The sequence below is a fragment of the Thunnus maccoyii genome, chromosome 19 (assembly GCF_910596095.1).
Source record: "Thunnus maccoyii chromosome 19, fThuMac1.1, whole genome shotgun sequence".
Lineage (NCBI taxonomy): Eukaryota > Metazoa > Chordata > Actinopteri > Scombriformes > Scombridae > Thunnus > Thunnus maccoyii.
The window spans coordinates 19901793-19919529 of NC_056551.1; the positions used below are offsets into that span (position 1 = coordinate 19901793).

General features: G+C 39.0%; 1 protein-coding gene and 1 long non-coding RNA gene across 9 annotated transcripts in view; one reads left to right on the plus strand and one right to left on the minus strand.

The window, feature by feature from the left end:
• The window catches only part of kcnt1a (potassium sodium-activated channel subfamily T member 1a), a 36525-nt gene that overhangs the window by 14420 nt on the left and 4368 nt on the right, over nt 1-17737 (minus strand). For 6 of the 8 annotated variants that reach the window (XM_042394681.1, XM_042394679.1, XM_042394678.1 and 3 more), the window contains exons 2-15: nt 17052-17216; nt 11204-11283; nt 10049-10196; nt 9883-9930; nt 9457-9505; nt 9186-9245; nt 8828-8902; nt 6569-6652; nt 5965-6059; nt 4969-5149; nt 4713-4877; nt 4435-4571; nt 936-999; nt 640-748 (exon numbers count right to left, since the gene is read on the minus strand). In XM_042394681.1, the coding sequence (XP_042250615.1) occupies nt 640-748; nt 936-999; nt 4435-4571; nt 4713-4877; nt 4969-5149; nt 5965-6059; nt 6569-6652; nt 8828-8902; nt 9186-9245; nt 9457-9505; nt 9883-9930; nt 10049-10196; nt 11204-11283; nt 17052-17216 (1460 nt within the window). Of the gene's footprint in view, nt 1-639; nt 749-935; nt 1000-4434; nt 4572-4712; nt 4878-4968; nt 5150-5964; nt 6060-6568; nt 6653-8827; nt 8903-9185; nt 9246-9456; nt 9506-9882; nt 9931-10048; nt 10197-11203; nt 11284-13524; nt 13711-17051; nt 17217-17737 lie in introns of those variants that run through there. The other 2 variants (XM_042394682.1, XM_042394680.1) reach the window with 1 other exon arrangement.
• Nucleotides 4-1015, plus strand: LOC121885325. Its single transcript, XR_006092532.1, has 3 exons — nt 4-127; nt 670-768; nt 941-1015. It is a non-coding gene; the product is annotated as an uncharacterized LOC121885325 (long non-coding RNA).

Genomic DNA, 17737 nt, shown 5'->3' on the forward strand with positions numbered 1-17737 from the left:
CACCTTTTAAGTTTATATGGTGAACTTATTTGCAAACAGTTGCCGATGTACACATCCAGCAGATACAGAGCAACATTAGCATTCATTTGGAGTCGTGCTTCTGGCCATCTGGTGAATGTTTTGCAATGTAAGTCAAATATTCACTCTCCTTTTTGCTCTGTTTTTGGTCTCCATCATCTCCTGACAAAAATACCTTTCTTTAGCTTCCAAATCCTTCACTATGTTCATTAGCTACAATTGCTAACTTTGTCACATTCTGTTTGGTGATGGGCAGGTAGCAAACAATGGGATTTTAGAGCTTTTTTTTGCACAAAACAGCTGTCTTCTACAGTCAAACAGATTATGAGAGCAGAGAGTGAACCAAAATCTTGGTAGAGCTGAGGGGAACTGCAGAGTCGGGTGATAATTATGTGTGGCTTCATCACTAGGAGCAACCCCTTTCAAACACAAGCAGTCAAGTGATCCAATTGTTAATATAAAAATATTGCTCATGGCTGCTTTAACAGACAGCTACAAGATTGTTTTCTATTCTCTAATCTAGCTCTCAGCCAGAAAGCAAATGAGCCCTATTTCCCAAAGTGTTTTATCTATTCCTTTCAGGGTTGTGACACATTTCACTGACAGTTCAGAAACTCTCACCTGCAAATTTGACATGGAACTTATTTTCAGGTTTGAGTATCTGAACATAAAGGGGGCAGTTTGGGGCAAAGTCCTTCACCGCCCAGGCTCTCAGGATGGTCTGATGGTCCTGAGAGGAAACAATGAAAGGTTTTGTATTTTCATTTTGCATTTTTAAATTAATCTCCATTAATTCATTAGTAATTTTATTGCTGACTGGCAGCATTAATGACTTGAGTTTTTGTAAACCAATGAAAGACAAATCATAATTGATAAAGAGTTCCAGCAAACAGTTGATTAATTCTTGTTTTTCTTACCGCAGCCATGCGATCCACCTCATTACGACTGCTTAGAATGAAACAAGCCTCGGCATCATCCATTCTGCAGCAGCGAGACAAATAATAAAACAAAGTCAAAGTACGTGAAAAACAAAAGCAAATTACTCCATTACAAAGCAGCAGTAAAAAGAAAAAAAAATACAAACCCTGCCACAAGAGTCAGCAAATAAGCACTCAACTGAAATGACATTTGACCAGTCAGAAGAGATGACAGCAACATCCATTGATTCAGTATTCATTTTAACATTTCCTTCATACAGATAGACAAACATATAAAGATCAACTTGAAATGCTCCATACTGTATATGTGCAGTGAGTGTGGAACTGTTTTGCATATGATTAACACAGCCAGGAGAGTGCAGAATGCAAAACAAGTGTGGGAGGATTTGAAACAGTGCCAGATTCAGGATGTAAGCTTGAGATACACCCAGTCCTCTATTTCTAATTGCTCTATCAAAAACCTGCCAAATGTATACAGTGGAATTATGTAACCCAGTAATATTAATATGAGGTGTTCTGGTATAAAAGACGCACACTCAAGTGAAGTATACTTTATTTCGTTTGTTTTTTTTTTACTAAAAGGTTTTTTTTTTCTTTGTTGGGAGTGTTTCCTTGTGTTCGCTGAGGAAATAGTCAGCCTATGTGGATTAGAAAAAGACTATTATATGTTATTTAAGATACTTTGTCATTGTAGGCATACAACGAAATTATGTTTGGTAACTCTCAGAGACCAACAGCAATAGAAAACAAGATAGAAACAAGATAACAATCTAAAAACAAGGTAATAACAAGGTATTGCACAAGTTACACATTTAAAAACAATACAGAGACATGTGAGCATAGAAGTAGTGTCCTCTATCTGTATATGATACATGAAAGGCACTTATGCATGGCAGGTAAACTGTAACAGTGCAGTATAACAGGGATTTGCACAATGAATGAGGTTCTTGTTATGATATTGATTATATGTAGTATGAAGATTTAAAGATTTTATATTACATATGTAATATGTATTGTATGTAATAAAGTGTTTGAGTGCATTAGCAGCAGCTGGGGATTGGTGGATAGGAGAGGCTAACTTGGTAATATTTACAGTCTTCAGTCCTCAATCCTCAACAGCTATGGGAGGGTGGGGGGTGATGGGGGCTACAGCTCTGAGGAAGAAGCTGTTCTTCATGTGACGTAGGTCTGTCATGTAAAGTTGTTTAGTGCGCTAAAATTAACTGAAATGTTTACAATGTAACAAAAACATGAACCTTGGTTTGGCCTTTGGTTCAGACTCTCAAGTGTGAAAAGGCCCTAAGTCTGCCCCCTGTGTGAACACTTCCCAGTCTGTGTTTTCAAAGCAGTCCTGCAGTAGTGAGGTGGCTTCCTCGTTCCACACTTGGACAGATTTAAAAGCTGGTCTTGTTCTACAGATTAGAGGTTTGTAGGATGGAGTCATTCCCAGTGAGATGTGGTCTGATAAACCAAGTTGTGGAGATGGGTCGGCTTCGTATGCTCTTGGGATGTTTGCGTGAACTTGGTCAAGAATATTTTTGTCTCTGGTTGGGGAATTAACATTTTTGTGGTGTTTGGGCAGTATCATCTAAAGTCTCCTGCCAAAATCACAGATCCCTCTGGATGTGCATTCAGCTGGTTATTGATAGTGCTACACAGCTCCTATGCGCTATGCTTTTTAATACTATTGTAAGTGTTTTGCTTTTTATTGTTCCCTTGTCTCTTCGGGTAATGGGGTACTCCAGCAATTTAGCATTGCACTTCCATAAAGTTGGGGGACTCAGGAGAGACAGATTTTTAAAAAATGAATGGTCAAATCGAAGGACATATTCTTACTTTTAGTTCCTGGTATGGGTCAAGCTCCAACAATGCTGGATCTTAAATTTCCCATAATGCAGCATAAAAGCCTCCCTACCTTGTAAATGCCCTTATCTTTCAAACTTCATGCCCAGTATGTAACACAGAGTTTAAATTTGCAAATGTATAATTTCCAAGGCTAAGCTGAGATAACCCCATACTGTAAAGGCTTTTGAGATGTGTGTGTGTGTGAGTGTGTATGTGAGAGAGAGAGAGAGAGAGATCAGGCAACAGAAATAAACTTGACTTGACATACAGAGTGATAACAGTAATCAAAACTGTACCATCATGACACAAATGTATTACAGGGTTTTCAATCTCTCATCAATGCTACAAATTTCCATGTGATCTTATTCATAAAACTTTCATGACTCAAACTTATTTGATGAATGTGAGACAGATCATGGTTGCTTTCCTCAGAGAAAGCTATCCATTTAAAAACTGAGCCTCAAAAGAAATGGGTATAGCTTGAATGAGTAATTACAATGTTGTCTGAGTATGCCACACAATAGCTCTGACAAGCCTGTTCACTAAGAGAGGACTGAGAGAATATCAGGATGATATTAAGGAATAGAAAGACAATACAGATCCACATCCTACTGATGATAGCTTCATGGTTTGAGGCATATTTATACCTGCTGCAAAATGCAAAATATAAAAAGTTAGTAAAAAGAAAGTTAAATCAAAAGGATGTTTCCTGAAGCATCAGCACTTAAAAGGGACATATTATGCACATTTTCAGGTCTACTTGGGGCTCTACTGGAATATCTTTGCATGATTTACAGTTCAAAAAACTCTCTCTGTTCAGCTTCTGTTTGAAACAGGTCGTTTTAGCTCCTGTCTCTTTAAGGGCCCCCCTCTCCTTTTGAGTTGCAGAGAACATTTCTACATTTCTTAACCTCAGGTTTTGGATCTTTGACCATGTTTAGCATACATATCTGACATTATTATATTATATAAATAACAGAAAATCACAAAAAGCATATGTCACCTTTATGTAAACATTTCAAACCCCTTCCCCATCCCCATAAATAACGCAGCAAGACACCAACTTCTCATCCCTTCAGTAGGCTAAGTGGTAATGGAGATATCAAAATAAGATAATTGATTTAACCTTTAATTATAAGGACTATACAAATTAGATCAGTGCAATTTCTCAACACAGCTGGATTTGTGTTGTACAGCAAAGTCTATGTCAGAGACACATTACATCAGCAACACTTAAGCAACACATGCTAGCTCTAATGTTATGGTCATCAGTGTCATCGCTGGTTTCATTCAAAAGATCTAGACATGTACACAACCAAGTATGTAAGTATAAAAAAGATGTTTGAGAGTGTGAGCCTGTATGACACAGGTGTAGAAAGCAGTATGTTACACTAGAACTGCAGAAAATGTCAGAGGATCACCACAATTAGCAAGATTCATCCTCTAGGGAACACAGATTTCTGTACATGTTGTACCAATCCATAAAATTGATGTTAAGATATTTCAGTCTGGACCAAAGTGGTGGGCATTGTCATCCCTAGAAGTCACATCCAGTTTGGTGCATTGCAGTGATCCAAACTTTTTGAGTACACAGTTTGAGAATACATTATCATAACTGTGATGTTTAACTTACTTGGCTCTCAGCAGGTCCTGGTCTTTGAGAACAGATCCTTGCAGATAGATGACCCTTTGAGACCACAGAGGGATCTGCAGCACTCTCCGCACCTGGAGGTCCATTTCACTTGGGCACAGGATCACTACGTAGTAATCCTTTAAGAAGACACATCAAGCACATCACTATCAACTGTATCTATATTATTAGAAACACACTGAGCAAAACCATTATTACATTCTGTATGTGTGCACTAAAGTGTGAGCATGTGTGTATTTTTGTTAGTGTGTACTGTATACCTGCAGTCTGGGATGAGCGTAGAATTCATTGAGAAAATCCATGAGAAGGTCTATTTTGAGCGCGCTGACACACAGCACTACATGTTTCTCTGTCTGCGCTCGGTGGCGGCTGTAATTCCCTCCAGACTTCTGTCTCTCCATCCACAGGTAGATCAGCTCCTCAAACTGTCACACAAACACGCTGAGTCAAACTAGAATTCCCAGAAGGAACATTTGAGTAAAAAAATTACCCAAGATTATTTCAGCATCTTCCTACTTGCAGAGGCAGCACCACCAGAGCCACACAGATCATAATGACTACCAGCAGCTGGGACGGCCATATGCGGGGAGTGACGTCTCCGAAGCCCACGGTGGAGAAAGTGACGATGCAGAAGTAGAAGGAATTGAAGAGGGAGAGGTTTTTTCCTGCTCGCTCCAGGTGCTGGATTCCACATGTGCTGTGCAGGACGGGTAAGACACACCATGCATAAGAACACACAGTCAGCATTTATGACTACTTTCACCTTACGAACTTGGGTATGGAACCCCAAATGCAACATAAAGCAGATATAGGCTATTTCTGTCAGAAGTATCTGACTGAACAAGTCATCAAATAATACAGATGTTAAATTAATTTACATTAATTGTAAAAACAAATCAAAATGTCTATATTGTCTATATTGTCTATATTTTCCCTTTACATGCAATCAGTTGATAAAATAAATTACAGCTTTATTATCTTGTATCTTTTAACTTATTTTATCCTCAACTCTGTAGTTTTCCTATTTTGGGTCTTAGCACAAATCATGTATCTATTTTCCCCCATACATCATTTCCTATTGTAACATTTCCAATTTTCTGTGTTGCTTACATACAGTATACTATATTTAGGTGGTCCTGTCTAAAATGTCTGGGCTCTATTTGGTACTTCCCAGGCTAATCATTATATGCAACAAGCTATACAAGATCATAAACACATCTGAAATGCAATACAGTACAAAAGCTCTGCAACCTGTAAAGTTTAAAATATTTTTTTCATTGAGACTGCATCAGAGAGGTGTGTCAGTCTATATAGACAAAAACATTAGAAAAAAAAAAACATATATCACAACTTAATTCAAGACAACACACCACCAGAGTTGAAATGACTAATTGAATATACCTTGTATTTGGTCTTGTTAGTGTAATCATATACATGCCAAGTGGTTAAATGAGTCATTCACACTGCAGAATGACAGATTATAAACATCTAGAAGAATTGTTGAAGGCTCACCCAGTGAAGACGAGGCAGAGCAGAGTACAGATGAGAATGAGAACCTGGTTGAACATGGCTGAGTTGGTCCTCTGGATCGCTCTGTGGACATCATTCTTCGCCACAATAATAATAACAGCAACAACACACAGATAGTACATTGGAAACTGAAAACTCATTTTGCACCTGTCAAATGTTTTCACTGATTATTAATGTCCGTTCCGTCTGGAATCACTCATATCATTAGTTTAGCTATTTATTGCAAATGAAGATGCTCCCTGCTGCAACATTACAGCTGAATAACAGGAGATAACAACAGAATAACATGCATGATAAAATGCAGGAAGGACGGCAAATAATCTTCTAGTGGGGGCCCTCCAGGGTGCCCATATGCAAAGCAGAACTAACTCAAGTGAAGGATGTGTTTCAGGAGGCTGTTGTCAACAACAGCAGTACAAATGACCGTGCAGGCCTGTTTAATCAGTGCAATGAGATGTGATGAGTGTGATATTAGTTAAACAAGCACAGTGTGACACAAAGCATCTTGCCCTCACAAAGTAATTTAAATGTTGATAAAAGCAGGTCATTAACAGAAACAATCAAGTTTTCAAGCTTTCTGACTCACAATCATGTTCTCCAAAGCACATTTGGCCAGCCAACAGTTGAGAAACACGGGAATGAAGATGTTCCTTATTGAGGGCCAGAAGATCTGAGGATGAAGTGAAACACCTGAACTCACGAGTGGATAACATTTCACAGTTAAACTTTTCTTCAACTGTGTCAAACACATAAAAAAAAACTCCACAGCAATCAGCATTGTAGCTTTAATGCTCCGCCTGTGAAAAATTACAACTTTCTAACATTTTAACACCCAAAATGTCTGTGGTAGCCTTTCTAAATGTGTATAGTTCCCATATATTTTTTATGCCTCCTATTCCCAAAAGCTAACATTGTACAAATGAAAATGAAAACAATACTATAGGACCTACAGCCACATTAACAGCTCTGTGAGGCTGTACTTAGCCATAGTGTTGCTTTGAGATAAATGCTAACGTCAGCGTGCTAATACGCTCACAGTTACAATGCTGATATTTAGCAGATAAAATCTTTACCATGTTAATTTACTAATTAGCACTACACACAAAGTACAGCTGAGGCTGATGGGAATGTCAGTAGTTTTGCAGGCATTTGGACAAATTAAAAATGACCTGCTGATGGCGCTAGATGTAAAGGGATCACCAACGTGATTACAATTCATTCTCTGGGGACCATAAATATGTGTACTACATTTATGTTGTGATACAGGACCTCAGTAGGCCTATAGACCAACGTGGTGGACTGACCAACAGACCAACATGATGCTAGCATGACAACAAAAACTTCATGTAGCTTAAATGGCTTCTTAAAGCTTAAAGGTCTTTTTAAACCCTGTTGTCTTAAACTACAATGACTCATGATGGTTGCCCTGATACTTTCATTACTAAACAAAATATATGTTTATTCATCATGTAGTTATTTTGTTTTTGTGGTCTGTGGTGGTTGGAAGTTGTTTTGGTTTTGCCCATATGACCCACATTAATATCTGTTTGATTGCTTATGTGTATACAGTTCTGTAAATGTATTTATGGTTTTGTTTTGGGGGATTTAATGTTGTTGTTTCCAGTGAGGAAGGTCTGAGGACACCTCTGATCAGTTGGTGCACCTGTTGGTAATAAGTTGATTGACACTCTTTGTTGGTGTATAGCTAAAATGACCCAACCATGAAACTGAAGGACTACACACTGAAGAAAGCATAGCTGAAAAGCTGCATTTTTCTTCCCTGTGCTTAAATATGACAAAGAAAACTAAATAAAAGGAAAAATCTAACTGATTTGGGTTGAGCTTTCTGTGCTTTGAGCTTAAAGGATTCACCTCTGAAAAATTACAACCTGCTGTTATTACACTTAACACCCAAAACAACTGTGGTATAGTCTCTAGTAGAGTTGATTATTTTCATTATCAATAAAACTGTTGATTATTTTCTTGATTAAGTGATTAGTCATTTGATCCATAAAATATCACAAAAATGTCAATGACTGTTTCCCATCATCCTTCTATGATCCTTACTATCATAGAAATATTCACATTTGAGAAGCTGGAATCAGAGAATTTGGACATTTTTTCTTTAAAAAATGACACAAAATGTTTAATCGATTGTGGTGATTAATTTTCTATTGATCAACTAATCAATTAATTGACTAATCATTGTCCCTCTAGTCTCTAGCTCTAGCTTTCTAAATGTGTGTGGATTACAGGTTTAGATTTTAGTTTGTTTTTTTTGTTTTTTCTGTGTCTGACTCATTAATTTTTATTTACCAATTAAATGGGGCTGCAACTAAAGCTTATTTTCATCATCGATTAACCTATTGATTATTTTCTTGATTGATTGATTAATCGTTTGGTCTATAAAATGTCAGAAAATGTTAAAATGTTGAACCCTGTTTCCAAAAGATGCAAGATGAAACCTAAAATGTCTTGTTTTGTCCCGTCCGACAACCCAAATATATTAAGTTTACTATCACAGAGGACTAAATAATCCAGAAAATATTCACATTTGAGAGGCTGAAAGAAGAGAATTTTAGAATTTTTTTTGTAAATGACTCAAAACAACTAATAAAAATGGTTGGCTATTAATTTTCTATCAATCGACTAATTCATTAATCAACTAGTTGTTGCAGCTCTACAATGTTTTAATCCTCAGAAACTAAATAGTTTGGTCGCCCATGCTCAGTGAGCAGCAGACAACATATGAAAGACCTATTTCCAGAACAGTAACACTAACACACAAACTAACACTCCAGGGAGGAAAGACAGTGAGTATTTCACAGTGTTGCCATGGTTTTACCGTAATGATGAAGGGAACTGTGTTGATCATCTCCAGAAGATACGACACCTGGAATATCTGCTCCCAAATGTTCCCCTGAATATTTAATAAAACACACACCCACACTTTTTAACAGTTTTACCTGTGAGCTCACAATAGGAGTCATCACAGAGATACATCTCCTCATTGTAATCTGTCACTCTCCAAGACCACTTAATCCCTCACCTCAATCAGATCCTGTGATTACCGTCTATACTTAATGTAGCCGTGACAAATGACTTGAGCTAATTATGCCACTTATGGATTGTCAATCTCACAGACTGTAAGTGACTAATTGTATTAATCATGCCGATGTGTTTAGAGGTTGAGTGTGCCTCACCTTGTAGCTCAGATACATCAGTAACATAGTCTCCAGGAAACTAATGATGGCCACAATCACCTGCACATAAACAAAACAGGAAACAGAAGCAAGCTCATAAATTATTCACAACGTAACGACCATTTTAGATACAGTCTTCTGAGCATGAAAGCCACAGTGTTTTCATACTCGGTCAGGTGGTCAAACATCTGTGGTTTACATTAGGTGAAATGTTTGATCAGTTTGTGTACTTCATTTAATGAAAGTTTGGTTTGCTTTAGTTGTGACTCACTTGAATGGCCCAGACAGGAACCTTCCTATCCACCCAAAAGATCAACTCCCTGACAGAAAGAGCACACAAGAGCAACACTTTTACATCATCTAATAATAAATGTCCTCTACAACAGAGAAAAGATGCATTATTATCTGTTTATATAGCACCAGTGAGAGGCAAATACAGTCAAAATAAGACTTGTAGATGACCTAGCTGTCTGTTTTTTATAACTTTACACAAGTGTTGATAAGAGACTTAAACAATTCCCAACATGATCTCATAATGACAATTCTGATCTCATGACAGGTTAAGTAATAAACTGAGTGGTGGAAATGAGGTAAGATAACAAAGCACTAAGGGAGCACACACAGAACATATTGCATTATTAAGTTCTACTGATTCGTCCTTAGAAAGACAGAAATCACATCTTCTCCTGCTGCTTACCAGTTAATTTCTCTGTCCTGCACTGATCCGTTCCACTGGCAATCAACGCTGGGGGATAGTGATGATGGTAGGGAAAAGAGAACAAATGCAGAACAGGATGAAAGGCCTGTGGGGTAAAAGTTATCTGTGCTGATGCGTTTTTTTTGTTTCCTCAGTGTCAACAAACCATTTGTTGTTGCCGCTGGGAGCGTTTTGCTGTCCTGCGCTGGGGCTGGCGATGGCGCTCTGACCGGGGTTGTCTGTCACCACTCGGATTATGTACAGCAGACAGGTGAGCAGCTTCAGGGAGAAGTTGAATACACGAATTCTAAGGCCTAAAGGCGAGAGAGAGAGAGAGAGAGAGGGATCCATTGTCGAAAAGCAGTTGGAGCGACACAACAACAACGCAGCAAAAATGGGCCTTTGTGTGTAAATTTATAGTAAGTGCAGCACCGGGTGACCTTCTTTAAATCTATGATTTGGACTTCTCCAGTGTTGTTATGGTTGCATTTACAGTATATTCAGAAAGTATTCGGACTCTTCACATTTTGTTATGTTGCAGCCTTATGCTAAAATTTTTTAAATTCATTTTTCCCTCATCAATCTACACTCAATACCCCATAATGAAAAAATAAAAACAGAATTTTAGAAATGTTTGCAAATTTATTAAAAAAGAAAAACTGAAATATCACATTGACATAAGTATTCAGACTCTTTGCTATGACACTTGAAATTTAGCTCAGGTGCCTCCCATTTCTCTTGATCACCTTTGAGATGTTTCTACACCTTGATTGGAGTCCATCTGTGGTAAATTCAATTGATTGGACATGATTTGGAAAGGCACACAAAAGTCTATATAAGGTCTCACAGATGACAATACATATCAGAGCAAAAATCAAGCCGTGAGGTTGAAGGGATTAGCTGCAGAGCTCAGAGACAGGATTGTGTCGAGGCACAGATCTGGGGAAGGTTACAAAAACATTTCTGCTGCATTGAAGGTTCCCGTGAGCACACTGGCCTCCATAATTCTTAAATGGAAGAAGTTTGGAACAACCAGGACTCTTCCTAGAAGTGGCAGCCTGGACAAACTGAATGAATGTCCTCAAGTGGCCCAGCCAGACCTCTGACTTGAAGCCAATCAATCTCTGGAGACACCTAAAAATGGCTGTCATAACAAAATGTGAAAAGTGAAGGGGTCTAAATACTTTCTGAATACACTGTATGCATCTGGTTCTCACCAAGTACAAGTTTCTGGGTATTGCTTTTGTTGTTTTGTCCTTTTAACGGACTCAACAGTTCTGCAACAGCTTGTTAAGGGACATGAGAACATCTAGCCACTTACTTGATCTTTGGTTTTTGATGAAGAAAAGCTTCAGGCGCTCCTTGAAGGTGTTTTCATTCACATAAAACTCGACCTGCACCCTAACAGGGAGGAGGAGAGTGACTGTCACACAAAAACACAAAAAACAGCAGCATACACAGAGAGAGCCACGCAGATGTTTTTCAAATCTGTTTATAAAGTATCAAATTTTACACGGCATGAATATTCATAACGTTGTTTGTCTAATCACCTGCCTGCGGAGAGTTAGGTAATTATCTATCTCTGATTTTGTTCCCAATTATAAGATGGTTATTGTCGGACATGCAGCTTAAACCAATGGTACCAAAGAGCAGCTGTTACAGGAGCAGCTATCACCAAAAATCACTGAAAATACAAATCATCATTAGACTTTTTGGAATGAAGAATGGAGGTTAAAAAAACTGGTTAAAGAAAGATTCAGTGTGCAAACAATAGTACATGTGTTGGATGTTCATCTGTAACACAAAGCGAGGTACACAGGAAGAAAAAGAGGGAAGTCAGAGACAGTAGGTAGCCTGGCAACTCAAGCAAAATCACTACACTATTAATGTATAATCTTGACAGTACCACTTTCAGAAGAGGGTGCAGACGGGGACAAATCAAAAGAGGGAGTGCAAGCATAAGAAAGATTAGAAGAATTTGAGAGGAGTGAAAGCTTGTGAAGCTGTGCTGCTGCTGCTGCTGCTACTGCCGCTGCCACATTAATCCCAACTTTTGGCTTGTGGCTGGAGGGTTTGCAGCGGGAAGGGAAAGGCAGTGTGGGTTGTTGGATGCACAGACATTTTTCAGTGTACACTGCGACAGCTATTTCAGGTCTGCCCGACTGTAAACCCGCACCAAAGAGTGGAGAAAGCCCTTTAGAGATGAAAGAGAGAACTGCGCAAGAGAAATCCTCTGTGATGAGATGTGAAAACAGCTGTCACATCTGGTCAGCAGCAGGGCAGAGATGGGCTCTGGAGGTATACGCACTTCAGCTGAGAGCTGGTTGTCACATATGAGGATCCTACATATCGCTCTCTGTGTCTCACCCCTCCACCCACACACACGTACACACGAACACACATGTGCATAATGGTGCAAGTAATGACTCTTAATCTGCTCCTATTGAGCACACAATTACTAGCTGAAGTGGTCTGACATCAGTCATACTGTGGTGTCACATCGGAGTTTCAGGCAATAAGCTCTGAGAGTAATTCAATCTTTTAAGACAACTAATTGCAGCAGAGCAAGTTCTGCAAGTACAATCATCTTGTACTTTCTGCTTTTTATCAAATCAATTCACCCGGAGGTTCATCAACAACAGATGAGATCTGTTTGTCTGAACATAAAAAGTTAAAATACAATCAGGGAGTTTGACTGTGGTCATAATAATTTTGGCACCACAACAAATAAACTGAGATTAGTTGATTAATGGATTAGTCGACTGCCAGAGAATTAACTGGCTACTGATAATAAATTAATCATTTTTCCAAAAAAATGCCAAACATTCTCTAATTCCAGCTTAAATGTAAAGAAAGATTTGTTGCTTTTCTTCGTGTATGTGACAGTAAACAGAATCTCTTTGTCTATTGGACAAAACTAGCAATGAGCTGATGTTACCTTGGGCTTTAAGAAATTGTGATCAACATTTTTCACCATTCTCTGACACTTTATATACCAAAAAATTAATCGATTAACTTTATGTTTAGCTGAAACATTAATTAAATTGACAGAACAGTCATCGACAACTATTTTAACATTTATCTGATTACTTTGGTAATTTTTCAGGCAAAAATGACAAAAAGTAAACACTGCTTGTGGATTCTCAAGTGTGAACATTTACTGGTTTTCTTAGACTTCTATTAAGGTAAATTGAACATCTTTAGGTTTTGAAATGTTGGTTGCACAAAACAAGTCAAGTTGGAAATTGGGAGCAAACTATTAGTGGATTAATCGAAAATGACAATCATTAGTTGTAGCAGGTACTTTATAATACAGCAGGTGCGTCCATGAATAAAATGAATAAATGACTTCCAGGCTCTAGTTACAACTTTAAATATACACGCAGGTATTTCTGTGGCTCTCAGCAGTTTTTGGGCGCGCTTATTAAATTTGCTCAGAGCGAGCGCACGTTGTTCGCTTCTAACATCCTTCATCTGCAAACAAGCAAATTTGTCACAATTGAAAAAAGAAAAAAAATAAACAATAAAGACCCCCCTCCCCCTCCCGCCTCCCCTTCGGCACATCCAGCTCACACCACTGACATCACGACATCATGCGTACTTGTAAAGGAAACTTGCTGTCTCTGCTACATGTGGCCCTACCTCTGCCCGGCATCACTACCAAAAGTGTCCGACCTCCAAGTGCTCACGGACGGGTTGACCCAGGTTGGAATGATGATCTTCGGATCCATTGTATAAGCACACCTGTAGCTGCGTCGTGCAGTTACATTACATTATAAAGCCTCTTGGCCAACGCGCCTCCTCGCAGCTCTAAAATAACACAGCACTAACTCTGTTTGCCGGAACATTATATGTTTTAGAAAAAAAAACCCACGCTGATTAGGAAAAGATGCTATAAAAAAAGAAAGAAATCAGAGCCAAAGCAGGATTTGATGAATCATTTATTTGCACGAATGAATTGCTTATTGGAATATTTTTAGAAATTTATCTCTCTCTCTCTCTCTTTTTTCTCTCTATTTCTCTCTCGTGCGCGGGCCTGTTGCCACAGCAACATTGCTATGGCAGGAATAACCCTAACTGATGCTGTTTGCAGCATGGTCCTCTCCAGCAGCTCCTGACAAAGCTGTAAACATTCATTGTGACAAACTGGAGGAATGGCCAGATGGATTCGAAAAGAAACACTGATTTGTTGTTTTCTGCAGGTGGCATCATGTGGTGCACTGTATGAGGAATCAACAGCAGCAACATGTCAGTATTAAGTGTTTGGAATGAGTCATCTGAAGACCTCATGACTTATAGCCTATAAAGCCTGAAGGCATGTGCTGTCTGTCTTTCTGATTGAGCTCCTCTGTGAAGAGAAAGCAACAGGAGGCGGGGGGGAGGGGGGGGGTGTCTCTCTGTTCTGTTGATGTAGAGGGTCTGGCAAGACAGCAAGAGAAACAGAAAAGATGGATGCTTTTTTCTTTTGGATTCGGGGAGAAAATGAAGACAAAAAGACAATCAAGAACAATGACACTGCTCTCTGTCTGTGTCACTCTCTCTTCTCTTCTGCGTCCCTCCCACCTTTTTTGTCTTCTCTGCAAATTTGAAGAGTTTGAAGTAGTAATTAATAGGCGACCTCCTGCATGAGTCAGTGCTTTTTGAAAACACCGGAAGAGGCCACTCCACTTGAACCCCCCCGCCCCCCCGCCCACACTGCTACAGCGCTACTCAACGTGACTTTCCGAGTTCCATGTGAAGACCCTTACACCATAACTCCAGCCTGTAAAAACGCGTGACATTTTCACTCATGCATTTTGCATTTATACATAGCCAAGTTTAGCTCACAAAGGCTTTGCTTGGATGGAAATAATGAAGGCATTTAAAATGGAAAAAATGTGATTGACACACTAAACTGAAAGAAAATAAAGGAATTGCAGACAGAAGGCAGAAGAACACATGCTACAAAACAGGAGAGAGTACAAATGAGAGACTGGAGCCTGAGACAAAGACTACAGCGCTGCAATCAAGGATGATATTTTGCTGTCTATATGAGATCGTATGTTTCTTCTCATGCATGCCTGCCTTTTTAGAAAGGGAACCTTTGAGAGATGGATGATCTCTGGGCAAATGTGACCAGTGACATTTGCGAGTTCACAGTCGGCAGCTACACCAGACCTGCAGGCTGACCACTGGAAATCTAACAGGAAATATCAGTCACCTCCAACAACACTATCTACCGGGGACAGAAGACAGGTTCATTTGTGGGGAGAGAATAGAAAAAATGATAATAATTGTCTAAATTAGGAGCTGAAAATGTAGGCAGCTTTATCGAGGAGGAAACAGGGCTTGTTGACAGGACAGCTGGCGAAAGGTCATCTTTGAATGAAAGCACAGGCAGAATTTGTGATTTTCCTCGTCAAATAGACATGTCAAATATTACAAAACAGCACCACAGTCTCAGAGGCTTGCTGGTGCTCTAATCACATCTAAAATTACTTTTGATCATCGCTCTCCTGATGTCTATCTGGCAAAGCCTAAATTATGTACTGAATAAATATCAAATGTGAGTGCAGACCTATCTGCTCTAGATTGTTCAATCCAGTGCTCTTCAAAAACAACTGCAATGACAGTAAAAGGGACACATGTCCCGTTTAAAGTTATTTTTCGACTCTTTGTTTAGACTGTTTAAAGCAGGAGCTATCTAAATCCCTGCTGTAGCCCCCTTTTTGAATCTCAAGACAAAAACAAATAAAGAAGATCTCAGCAAAACGAAAGGATGCCACTGATCTTCTCATAGAGCTCAGCAGGGTACGGAGACGAAGGGAAAAGAGGAGAGTGTATAGATGAGGAAAAGTAGATGACAGAGGGGCTGGTGGTGGTGAAATCTCATTTTAAATTCTCATTGTGAATTAGGTCACAATATTCTTGTTGAAAAACTTGTTTTCATAGAGTTTCAAATACATTCTTACACACACACACACACACACACACACACACACACACACACAGCCTACTTCACAACTTCTCTTTAACAACCACAGAGCCTCAGACACTTTTTCTTTTTCAGCACCATGGACAGCACCCCAAACACTACTGTATTTCTGGCTTCATTTCCTCTCTCAGAACTGACAGAATCTGAAGCACAAACACCATTTACACCTTGGCAGAGGTACAGAACACTTCAAACTGCACTTCTGTATGTTACTGTATAATGCTAAGATTTCAGGGAATAGACAAGGTCAACACTCTGTGCACAATAACTGATGCAACTTTCTAATAAGTACAAGCCAAAAAAGATGGATCAAGTGGGGTTGAATGCCAATTAGCATTATTTATCAGCTGTAAAAGACGTTCAGCAATCACTGCTTTGATAGGTGACTTTTAGATGACTAACAGAGGTTAGAACAGCTCAAATCATCGGTGAGATTGGTCAAAATAAAGCATTTTTTCATATACCAGAGGAAATAATCTGAAAAATCATGAAAAATATAGCAAATGTAGACAAACGGCATCAAAAAGAGGAACAGCAGCTGCTACTTGAAACAAGGCAGGATCAATATGAGACATATAAGCAGCTTGGTTGACAAATACTAAGAGCCTTTGCATACAAATGTGTTCCTTCTTTTTTAGCAGAATTTACTTTAAGTCATTTTGAAGTTACAAATTCTTTTTCATAGAGTGTTTTGAAGCTAAAACTTACTCTGCTGATTCTTTATCCTTGTTTCACAATCATTTTGGTCTATGAAATACCAGAAAATGGTGAAAAAACACCCATGGTGATGTCTTCAGATGTCTTGATTTGTTGGACCAACAGTTTCAAACCCAAAGATTTTTTTTAATATATTATCATATAATTCTAATAAAACCAGCAAATGTCAACATTTGTCAAGGTGGAGGTGATTATTTTTTAGTATTTTTGTTTTTAAAAAATCACTGAAATGTTTAATTAATTGTCGAAATAGTTGCAGAATAATTTTCTGTTAACCAACAAACTAATTTTCTTGACTAATCATTTCAGCTTTAAAGTGTTTAATCTGATAGGCATGTCACAATTTAACTCTGTTTTTACTTTTAGCTATCACAAAAAACAACAACTTCTTAGTTCCCATGTTTCCATCTCAGACAATGCCAGGTAAACCTACTTTCTGTGAACTGCATTTCCTCTCTACATCCACGGATCTGCCTACCTGTCATCATTCTGGAAGCTCTGGTCCCCGAGCAGCAGGTCTCTGAAGCGGAAGCGGGGTGGCAGCGGAGGCACCTCGCTCTCCTGCTGCTCCATCTTAAGGGTGGAGATGTCTAAAATAACCCCGCTGCTGTTGCTGTTGGTCTGGAGCGGCGCTGGAGAGGAGCTGGAGGAGGGAGAGGAGAAAAGTAAAGAGACAGGAAGGGGAAATGAAGGGAGAGAAGCAAAAAAAAAAGTGGAGGGAATTGGAAGAACAGGCAAAGTTTAAAAGGAGTAAGAAGCATAAGAGGAAGGAGAGGAAGCAAGGAAAGGAAACATGGGATGGAGGAGTGCAGGTGGTGCATTGATACAAAAGATAAAGCAATGCACACAGAAAATGGGGAGTTAGAGAAAATAGAAACAACATACTGTGCCATTGTACCCCAGGCAAGAAAATTATCCGCTGCACACTGAGCTTTGGTGACTGCCCGTGTAATTAACCTCTTTACCTGTGCATCTGCAGCTTGTTCTGTAATAAGAGCTGTTCAAACAGCATCCTGACATCACAAAGAGGATGAAAAGCAGAACCAGCCAAACATATGTTCATCTAAAACACCATTCACGCTAACTGTTTTATTACCCTGGGGCAGATGCAGACATAAAATGCAGTTACTGTGGCTGTAAGAGTACATATGTGCCCATTCAAGC